Source organism: Gymnoscopelus braueri, assembly GCF_963280865.1.
Source record: "Gymnoscopelus braueri genome assembly, chromosome: 9".
In the NCBI taxonomy this organism is placed as follows: domain Eukaryota; kingdom Metazoa; phylum Chordata; class Actinopteri; order Myctophiformes; family Myctophidae; genus Gymnoscopelus; species Gymnoscopelus braueri.
The window spans coordinates 52495981-52507545 of record NC_137610.1 but is presented as its reverse complement, the minus strand read 5'-3'; the positions used below and the strand labels follow the sequence as shown (position 1 = coordinate 52507545).

At 40.2% G+C, this 11565-nt stretch overlaps 1 protein-coding gene across 6 annotated transcripts in view; it reads right to left on the bottom strand.

Annotated features, from left to right (window-relative positions):
• Window positions 1-11565, bottom strand: part of pgghg (protein-glucosylgalactosylhydroxylysine glucosidase) — a 220310-nt gene that overhangs the window by 184880 nt on the left and 23865 nt on the right. For 4 of the 6 annotated variants that reach the window (XM_080436898.1, XM_080436899.1, XM_080436897.1 and 1 more), the window contains exons 12-16: window positions 10722-10855; window positions 9651-9746; window positions 8424-8521; window positions 7838-8046; window positions 2723-6013 (exon numbers count right to left, since the gene is read on the bottom strand). In XM_080436898.1, coding sequence (XP_080293024.1) covers window positions 5937-6013; window positions 7838-8046; window positions 8424-8521; window positions 9651-9746; window positions 10722-10855 — 614 coding nt within the window. In that variant the 3' untranslated portion in view covers window positions 2723-5936. Of the gene's footprint in view, window positions 1-2722; window positions 6014-7837; window positions 8047-8423; window positions 8522-9650; window positions 9747-10721; window positions 10856-11565 lie in introns of those variants that run through there. The other 2 variants (XR_013933700.1, XR_013933701.1) reach the window with 2 other exon arrangements.

Genomic DNA, 11565 nt, shown 5'->3' with positions numbered 1-11565 from the left:
GAGTAGAAGTAAAAGTATAGACAATTGGAAATACTCCAGTAAAGTAAAAGTACCTCAAAATTGTACTTAAGTACAGTACTTGAGTAAATGTACTTAGTTACTTTACACCACTGCAGTTTTGGACATATGAGGTTTCCACCCGACAGAGACGACACACATTAAGCATGTTTGCCAATAAAGATGTCAAACAAATGAATCAATCAACATTGGAATAGTTTTCCACTTGAATAATAAAACATAATCAATATTGTTTGTGGCTCTGCTTATTTTTTCTCAAGTCATGTATCAACACATTGTTATTTATCACTGATCAGCAGTGTTGGAACAAGTTTTACTTTAGTAAAAGTATCGATACATGTTTTAGCTACTTTGAGTAAAAGTATCAATGTAGAAATGCTCTGTTAGGGCGCGCTCCCACCAAGAGTTGGCTGGCCGCTGTTTGCAGAATCTGCCAATGCATTGTCAATGCAAATGCGTTGATTCACGCAAGAGCAGATTTTTCCGCTAGTCGCGCAGACCTTGCGTTTATCTGCTCTCCGCGACTAAGCATAAAAGTGCTGGAGGCAGACGCTGATTTTCTCCCTCTGTCCAATCGGGTGAGTCGAAGGCGGACTGTCTCAAGACTCAGGAAGCAACATGGTGCTCAAGGCAGCAGGCGGTGCGGGCTACGGGGAGGCTCCTGAAAGAGAGTGACAGGCGCGACACTCCCGTTTTTTAGAATCCGCTGGCTGCAAAAAACTGTGGCCGCGCACAACCTGCGTTTAACAGCGGCCAGCCAACTCTTGGTGGGAGCGCGCCCTTACAAGTAGAAGTGCGGTATTCCAAATTTTCTTCCAAGATATTGGCATTGAAATATAATTAAAGTACCAAAAGTAGAAGTACTAATTAATGTATGTCTTGTAATAATAATCAAAATATGCAAAGTAACTAGGAACTAAAGTTTTCAAATAATTGTAGCAGAGTAAAAATACAATATTTGGATACAAGTATTGAAAATTACTACAGTAAAGTAAAAATACCTCAACATTGTACTTAAGTACATTACTTGAGTACATGTACTTAGTTACTTTCCACTACTTTTTTAACATTTGGGAGAAACTATCGAAGTGCATTTACTCAAGTACTGTACTTGAGTACACTGTTTAGGTACTTTTACTTCACTTTAATATTTACACTTTTTCGATGTTGTCCTTTCACAATGATCATCGTGACATATCATTTTCATATCGTTCCATCCCTGGTGTCGACTAAAAAAAAAATTCAAAAAAAGAGTACAAAGCCATCTCAGGTCCAGTTTACTTCAGACTCGTGGATTAAAGCAAAAATTAAATCTCACAGCTGAAAAATGTGTATGTAATAATAATAAGGCCTATTATGCCATTTGTGAAACAGTGTGAAAGGAGCACCCCCCCCCCCCCCCCCTCCACACCGTTTCCTGAACAATGAACACAACATTAAACATTACTAGACCATACCTGTCGGGGGATATGAGCACCCAAAGTATGTGCGTGTGTGTGGGTTATGCGCTGTGCACCGACAGTATATCAGGGATGGAAAGTGACTTTGTACCTGCAACGGTTCCAACACACACACGACACGCGCATCATAATTATGGTCCGCTTGTTTCACAGATGTGGCAACACCAACGCAAATAAACATGTTAAATTGTGGCGATGAGAAAAAGGGTCTTCCTCACGGTGTGCATAGGCTAATGATCAATGGCCATGTGCAAGTGCAGACCAATTGCTTAAGCCACTGAGGAGAACCAAGGAGAACAGACTGACTGACATTTCTAAAATGATATGTAGTGCCTTCCGTTCTACATACTGCCAACCAGGTGAAGAAATCACAGATTGAGGCTTTAACGTTTTGCTTTTATGAGATATATACTGTATATATATACCTGAGACCATCAGGGTTTTATGGAAAACGCGTCTAAACATAATTGCTAGTTTGAACACTTCAAATACTCTCAAATAATCTTAAAAACAAAAAAACGAAAATAGACGATCTACAACATACATGGGCAACTGGCGGCCCCCACCTTCACTTAATGCGGCCCGCAGGTTAATATGGGAACACTGATATATTATTGATTTCAGCTGTTATAATTCCAAACATGCAAACATGACCTGCTTTAATTACTTCAGTCTATATTAGTAGCTGAAATGACTAGTATTCAAATTCTATTGTCTTTTTTATGTCCAATGTATTAGTATTTAAGTTCATAAAGTTAACATAAGTATAACTAAATGCATTTGAAATTAAATAAAAATGTTCCTTTTCAGGATTCCAATTAAAAAATAAACAAAAAATAATAATCAGGATTTCAATTCAAAAATAGCAGATCTACAAGTTCGCGTTTTGAGCTTGTAGATCTGCTATTTTTGATATTTTTGTAGATCGGCTATTTTTGCTACTTTTGTGTGACAAGAAGAATGGCGAAGTACGGCATTAATGTACGAAAAAAGTTAAAATACGGAGATAAGAGGTGTCTGCCCAACAATATATGCTACAGTATGTGGCCCTCTGGAGTGAGAGTGAAAATATAGTGGACCTCTCCATCATCAAAGTTGCATCACCCCTGAGCTCCAGCCCCAAGCTCTCAATGCGTCTGCGACACATTGAGAGCTTGTAGATATTTTTGCTGCTCAACATGCTTCCATAGAAGACATGCTGGCTTCTACGACTGAAATCAAGAGTCATGGAGACTGAGAACGTTCCATTCCATTTTTATTGCTCCATTTTGTATTCATTCATCGCTCAATCTCTCACATGAAAGACAAACTAAAAGCACAATTATTATATCGTCTCTGTCGGGTGGAAACCTTGTATGTTCCAAACCGTTGCTTTTCAGGGGAGAAAAAAAAAGAAGAAGCTGTGTTTCAATGGATCCATAATGTAGTTATTATTTAGTCACAAGTTCTGGTTAATATTTCATTGGTTTACAGATACCAGTGGTGGAAAAAGTACTAAAATGACTTAAGTAGAAGTATCAATACTGCAATAATAGAAATACTCTGCTACAAGTAAACATCCGGAATTCAAAATGTGTTTGAGAGTAAAAGTACAAAAGTATTGGCATAAAAATGTACTTAAAGTACCAAAAGTAAAAATACAAATTATGAAGAATGTCCCATTTCAAGTTTTCAAATGTAGAAAAATCATGTGAAAATAGCAGATCTACGATATACGTCGCATCGCGACGCATTGTGAGCTCGTAGATCTGCCATTTTGAAAAGGACTAAATATATATAGGGCTGAAGTGGTTAATGTATATTTGTAATAATAATCAAAATCTTCAAAGTAACTAGTAACTAAAGTTTTCAAATAAATGTAGTGGAGTAAAAGTACAATATTTGGATCCGAGATGTTGACACAAAGGAGACTCTTTGTGTCTCCTACCAGAACCGCTGCCGGTCATAAAATTATTGGCTTAGGAATGAGACAAAAACAAAATATCCACATAATCAAGTCTCTATGGGGTGACTAATCGATAGAGGGAAAAAAAAGTAATTTTGGGGGTGAATTATCCCTTTAAATTAATTATCCCAGTACTTAAGTAAATGTACTTAGTTACTTTCCACCACTGATAGATACACTTCTCCACTATTTAACCTAGACTTGCTATTTTGGGCACAAGTGAAAATAGAATTCTAAAATAGCGAGAAAACAGCCGATCTACAAGCTTACAGTTGTGGATAGACTATTTCAGCTACTTCTGTGCGACACGGCCCTAATGCCAAGGGTAAAATAGGGTAGTGGTCCTCAAAGTGGGGTCCGGGGACCCCCAGGTGTCCTTGGGGGGAGGGGTTCCAGGGGGACCCTAGCAAAAGTAGTTAACATAGCATCCCAATCACTTTAACCACTTTATCCATGTTGGCAATTCAAAAAAATAACTGATCTACAAGCTCACAGCGCGTCACTTCGTACCACGCTGTGAGCTTGTACTTGTATCTGCGATTTCTTTTTTTTTGGGGCGGTGAAACCGCCCCTATATGTGAGGTTTGGATATTTGCACACCAAATCCTGCGCTGTGATTGGCCACAAATGTACCCCCCTAACCCTGCACCGTGATTGGCCAATCACAGTCTATTCAGGACTGTGATTGGCTAGGGAAACATGACACATGTGCATAGCCCTATATAAGAAACCATAACTTTAAAAAAAACACAAATGTGTTTTTTTTTAAGTTAAGGTTTCTTCCATCACTTCTTCCATCACTGTGATGACCACTGTGACCACACCGCCCACTTCACACTGGGTGTGATTTTTTTTTTTACATAAATCCTCTCTTCTGGGGGTCCCTGGCACAATATATTTTCAGATGGGGGTCCGAGGCCAAATGCATATCAATTTGGGGGTCCTTGGCAAGAAAAAGTTTGAGAACCACTGAAATAGGGCATTGATTTAAAACAGGAGTCTTCAACGTTTTCAGGCCAAGGACCCCCTAGCTGAGAGAGAGATGAAGCAGGGACCCCCTACTCTATATTGTATAAAATTGTGTTTCAGATTAAAGTTTTTTTTTTTTTACTTAGTCTGCTCTTTTTTCCCTCTACACCTATAGCCTCTTTGCCAAAAATAGCCGATCTACAAGCTCTCAACGCCTCGCAGCGCGAGGCGTTGAGAGCTTGTAGATCTGCTATTTTCAGCTAATGTTCCCCTCAGAACAGGAATTCTAGGGTTCAAGTGGTTAATGTAAAACAAACTAAATCCTATCACACAAAGATTTGGCGGACCCCTATAGTAGCTCTGAGGACCCCCTAGGGGTCCCGGACCCCCTGTTGAAGACCCCTGATTTAAAAGGATCCCTGGATAATAAGCCAAATGTGCTTTAATACATTATAATCGTCCTAAAATGTAAAACACCTTAAATATTGTATTTATTTTAGAAATAGTTAAGGTCGTTTCAGACGTGGGAACGGCCGACGGGCCTCTGTAATGTATATGTAATTCATTTTCAATGAGGGGCGGGCGATTATTTGGGACGCGCGGAGAAGTTGAGGGGCGGAGAGGCAGGCGGGGCGCGGTCCCGTGAAATTCTCGTTATTTGTGCACACGCCGCGGGCGGCAAGAGCTGGATGGCGGTCAGCTTCCCCCCCCCCCCGCTAGGCGCGGGAGGACAAAACAATAATGACCGCGGCGCGATCCGCACTGATCCGAGCGAGAACCCCTGCGTCAACCGCCCCCCGTCTGTAACGACCCTTAAAGGAGAGATCCAGTCATTATAAATGTTTGCTTTGATGTGTCGCTAATCACTCACCAACATACCAGGGGCAGTTGACTTTTTCCATAGAAGCCCCTGTTGTCCATTGTGGAGAGACCCCTTCCACTGGCATAATGGAGTAATGTGTATAAACGAAAATCGCCTATTTTAGCTGCTCCGTTTTTTTTCCCACTAATCCTCATTATGCAGTGTCCTGACACTCAAACATGCACTGAATGTCCCTTGTGAGCTGCCGTTCATCACGAACGACATGGAGCTGGTTGCTTGTTTCTCTCACAGAATCTGGCAACGCCGAGGACTAGCTTCCATATTTCACCGCATATTTCATCGCAAAATCAAGGATTTTAGCCCCACATAATCAAGAGAATATAAGCCCGTACAATCAAGAGTTTTAGCCCGCATAATCAAGGATTTTTGCCAGCGTTTTTCTGGAGGGTCTACCTTTAGTAAAGGATTAACCATTTCTAAAATATTTAAGGTGTTTTATTTAGTTTTAGTTATAGAGGACAATTATAATGTATTAAGGCACATTTGGCTTATTAGCCAGAGATCCTTTAAAAAAAAATCTAAAACAATACAGCGACGTACCATGTTTTGAGTATAGTAGGGTATGAACTGAATAAGATTATGAAAGAAATGAAGAAGAGATGAGATTAATTAAGTAATGAATTGAATTGATAAGAGATGATCAGTTTGCTGCTTCCGGTCGTCAGAGCGGCCAACAAGAAAAGGTAGAATCCAGACGGCAGAGAGTCCCTGCCTCTCGAGGAAAGGTTACCGGCTGCCCTGAAAAACACATCAATGACACACAATTAATAACAAGCTATTTGTACTTATTAGGTGCAGTAAGTGACATTTCTTTGGTTGAAATGTGTGTGAAATAGCTCTATATTGTGATAGTAATCATTACTATAGAGTGTTTGTTCAGTAACAGTGTTAAATAGCTCTATATTGTGATAGTAATCATTGCTATAGAGTGTTTGTTCAGTAACAGTGTTAAATAGCTCTATATTGTGATAGTAATCATTACTATAGAGTGTTTGTTCAGTAACAGTGTTAAATAGCTCTATATTGTGATAGTAATCATTGCTATAGAGTGTTTGTTCAGTAACAGTGTTAAATAGCTCTATATTGTGATAGTAATCATTACTATAGAGTGTTTGTTCAGTAACAGTGTTAAATAGCTCTATATTGTGATAGTAATCATTGCTATAGAGTGTTTGTTCAGTAACAGTGTTAAATAGCTCTATATTGTGATAGTAATCATTGCTATAGAGTGTTTGTTCAGTAACAGTGTTAAATAGCTCTATATTGTGATAGTAATCATTGCTATAGAGCAGGGGTCTTCAATGTTTTCAGGCCAGGGACCCCCAAACTGATGGGGAGATGGAGCAGGGACCCCCTACCTCGTAGGTTGGGGAGGCTACAACATATATTGTATAATTAAAATAACATAAAATTGTGTTTCATATTTAAACATGCCATGTTAGTGTGCATTCAGACAGATTAATATATTATATTAATGCTTTTATTTTAAACATACATATGTACAAGGTACAGTGAGAGTGGCCGTACTGGCACTTATGCCTTATTAACTGAGAACCAATGTCAATACTATCAACAATCTGTCAATTGCACTATAATCATGTATACAAGCTATTCAAAATGGACAGAATCATGATTTATTTTAAACATAAATGTGGACAATGTTTAAAACATATTTAAAGACAAATGGATATTTTTGAAAAAAAAACATAAATTAAAACAAAAATATTCCCAACATTCTGACACTAAAATAGCTTTTTTCCTTAAAAAAAGAAAACCCTACAGACCTTTCTTTGTCCCAGCAACATACACTCACAATATCTAGCGACAGTAAACATAGGACGTTCGTTCGCGAGATCTGCCGTCAGACTACGCTAAGGAAACGTCTGTATGCAATTTGTGTACAATTTTGCCTCTAGTGGCTAAAAATGGAATGGCGAATATTTCTAAATACCATCTTTGATAGAGCCTGTAGTTTAGTTACCTGCTATGAGAGGGATTCTGGTGTCTGTAGTTTAGTTACCTGCTATGAGAGGGATTCTGGTGTCTGTAGTTTAGTTACCGGTTATGAGAGGGATTCTGGTGTCTGTAGTTTAGTTACCTGTTAAGGGATTCTGGTGTCTGTAGTTTAGTTACCTGCTATGAGAGGGGTTCTGGTGTCTGTAGTTTAGTTACCTGTTATGAGAGGGGTTCTGGTGTCTGTAGTTTAGTTACCTGTTATGAGAGGGATTCTGGTGTCTGTAGTTTAGTTACCTGTTATGAGAGGGATTCTGGTGTCTGTAGTTTAGTTACCTGCTATGAGAGGAATTCTGGTGTCTGTAGTTTAGTTACCTGCTATGAGAGGGATTCTGGTGTCTGTAGTTTAGTTACCTGTTATGAGAGGGATTCTGGTGCCTGTAGTTTAGTTACCTGTTATGAGAGGGATTCTGGTGTCTGTAGTTTAGTTACCTGTTATGAGAGGGATTCTGGTGTCTGTAGTTTAGTTACCTGTTATGAGAGGGATTCTGGTGTCTGTAGTTTAGTTACCTGTTATGAGAGGGATTCTGGTGTCTGTAGTTTAGTTACCTGCTATGAGAGGGATTCTGGTGCCTGTAGTTTTCAGGACAACCTCCAGGGGGCAGTGTTTGGCGGTCGGTTCCCTGAGGATGATGCAGACCTCGTCTCTCCTTAGCAACCAGTCCATCTTGTTGCCCAGGTAACTGACGCCACGGATGAGGAGCTCAGACAGGTCGTTAGGGAGGATGGGAGAGAACGCCAGGCAATGCTTCTGGACCCTGGGAGACAACCGTTACAAAGTACATTAGGGAATTGTACTTAAAAGCTGCACTATGCAGTGTTTCTCTTCTACCCCGGATTTGAACCCGGTGTCCTGCGCAAGTGCTGACATTTATACCATTGAGCTATTAGAGCCTGCCTGCTTGCTCAGGGGGGAAAAGTTCATCTTCACCATGAGGTCAAAATTCAAGTCAGATCCTATGTCTAGGAGAGACATAGTCTCGCCAGGTCCGCTGGATTGAAGGGGGTCAACAGTACATAAGAACTGACCTGAAGCCTGTAAAACCAGACTATAAGGGGGTCAACAGTACATAAGAACTGACCTGAAGCCTGTAAAACCAGACTATAAGGGGGTCAACAGCACATAAGAACTGACCTGAAGCCTGTGAAGCCAAAGAGCACGGCCTGCAGAAAGCCTCCCATGCCGGTCAGAAAGTTCACCGCTCCAGTACCGTCTGCAGATTCACTCCATACCTGTGTGTGTGTGTGTGGAGAGATTATTATATTTTCACTCCATACCTGTGTGTGTGTGTGTGTGTGTGTGTGTGTGTGTGTGTGTGTGTGTGTGTGTGTGTGTGTGTGTGTGTGTGTGTGTGTGTGTGTGTGTGTGTGTGTGTGTGTGTGTGTGGAGAGATTATTTTATTTTCACTCCATACCTGTGTGTGTGTGTGGAGAGATTATTTTATTTTCACTCCATACCTGTGTGTGTGTGTGTGTGTGTGTGTGTGTGTGTGTGTGTGTGTGTGTGTGTGTGTGTGTGTGTGTGTGTGTGTGTGTGGAGAGATTATTTTATTTTCACTCCATACCTGTGTGTGTGTGTGTGTGTGTGTGTGTGTGTGTGTGTGTGTGTGTGTGTGTGTGTGTGTGTGTGTGTGTGTGTGTGTGTGTGTGTGTGTGTGTGTGGAGAGATTATTTTATTTTCACTCCATACCTGTGTGTGTGTGTGTGTGTGTGTGTGTGTGTGTGTGTGTGTGTGTGTGTGTGTGTGTGTGTGTGTGTGTGCGCGCGTGTGGAGAGATTATTATATTCTCATTCCATACCTGTGTGTGTGTGTGTGTGTGTGTGTGTGTGTGCGTGTGTGTGTGTGTGTGTGTGCGCGTGTGTGCGTGCGTGTGTGCGTGCGTGTGTGCGTGCGTGCGTGCGTGCGTGCGTGCGTGCGTGCGTGCGTGCGTGCGTGCGTGCGTGCGTGCGTGCGTGCGTGCGTGCAAAATATTGACAATTTCGTCAACAAATAAAAACTAGACTAAAATGTTAGTGAGGGACTAGAGGAGAAGAGATCCTGTAGAACTAAAAGACACGTCATTTTATGTTTGGTTGCGCTCGGGTTTTGCGCTCAGAAAATAGCAGATCTACAAGCTCACAAGCATGTAGATCGGCTATTTTCAGCATGCAACCAAGTGTAAAATCAGCCATTACGACGCCAACAAGGCACCGCCAACATACATTTTAGTCGACTAAATCAACTGTAGATTTAGTCGACTACATTTTAGTATTACTAAAATATGACTAAAACTAAATGGAATTTTATTCAAAAGACTATGACTAAAACTAGATCAAAGTTTGCTGTCAAAATGAACGCTGTTTTTGAGAACCACTGTCGTACCTGGAATGGTTCTTGGATGTTATCGAAGCACTTCTGCAGCAGACCTAGAGCCTTCTCAGCCTCGCCCAGCTCCAACCAGCCAACAGCAAACATCGACTGCAGAGACACACATACACACAAGATCAGTGGTGGACAGTAATGGAGTAAATGTACTTGAGCATTGTACTCAAGTACAGATTCTGAGGATCTGTACTTTACTGGAGTATTAGATTTTTTTAATACTTATAGTTATTACTCTTACTTGAGTACATTTCCAAGACATATTTTACTTTTACCTGAGTACATTTCTAGAAAGGCTGTAAAGTACTGAGTACTTTTAGGCTGGCATTTTTTTTTTCTTTTCTTCCCTAAAATGCAATTGGCCACACTCTCACACTAGCCGTGTTTCTCTCGGTCTGTGTCTCATTGGAGGGCTGTGTGCACAGTTCAGAAACCTGCCTACCAGTGACATCATCGATGGTGATTCCAAGCTAATAGAAACTACAGCCCTTTTCTCTTCCTGGGAAGTTAGCATTGACCTTACCCATGTTTTAATGGATCTTACCCATGTCGTAGCTTTTATCGGTTTCTTTGACTGGATCTTACCCATGTGGTGGAAAAAACACTAACATTGTTTACTTATAAGTAAAAGTATCAATACCGCAATGTAAAAATACTCTGTTACAAGTAAAAGTCTGGAGATCAAATTTAACTTGAGTAAAAGTACAAAAGTATTGGTATCAAAATGTACTTAAAGTATCAAAAGTAGAAAATACTCATTGTGCAGAATGTCCCATTTCACAAGTTTTCAAATATTTTTCTTTTGAAAATAGCCAAAATGTATATAGGGCTGAAGTGGTTAATGTATGTTTTGTAATAATAATCAAAATCTACAAAGTAACGAGTAACTAAAGTTTTCATATACTTGTAGTGGAGTAAAAGTACAATATCTGCCTCTGAGATGTAGTGGAGTAGAAGTAAAAGTACAGAAAATGGGAAATACTACAGTAAAGTAAAAAACAGTACTTGAGTACATACATTCACTTAGTTACTTTACACCGCTGGTCATAAGTGTGTTTGACTGGATCTCACCCATGTCATGGCCGGTCCATTAGGGTCCGTGACGGCCTCGTAGATCTCCAGGTCATTCCTTCTGATCTCAGAGGTCAAAGGTAAGCCCAGAGGATAGGCCAGCATCACCGTGTCAGCCTGCTTCACCGGGTGACCTGGAGAGAGAGAGAGAGAGAGAGAGAGAGAGAGAGAGAGAGAGAGAGAGAGAGAGAGAGAGAGAGAGAGAGAGAGAGAGAGAGAGAGAGAGAGAGAGAGAGAGAGAGAGAGAGAGAGAGAGAGAGAGAGAGAGAGACACAAACACACACTGTAGGTCCACTGGGTCTCAGCTAGGGCTGTCACAATTATACATTTATGTTGACGATTAATTGTCAATCAAATAATTCCGATAAACAATTTCATTGTGTGTTTGGTATTGAACATTGGAACATATGAAGCCTTTTATAGGCTTCCTAATCAAACATTGCACAGGGCAGATATGACAAATAACTGAAATATACAAAGAAACTATTGACATATTTGATCATTTTTATACCTGTAAAAAAACTATATATAAATAGCTGATCTACAAGCTTACAACGCGTCACATCGTGACGCGTTGTAAGCTTGTAGATCTGCTATTTCAGCTTTTTTTATATATTTGAAAATGTGTGAAAATCTTTCAACATGGAAACGATTATGACGATTTTATGCAAAAACAATTGCGATTATCTCAAATAATTGCGACCAGACGATTATGTAATAATTGTGACAGGGCTAGTCTCAGCATAAACAAACCGTAGTTAACTACGGTACTTGAGTAAATGTACTTAGTACTTAGTTCCCCGCCACTAGCGCTGTGTTTCATAAACAACTTTGCTTTCATGAA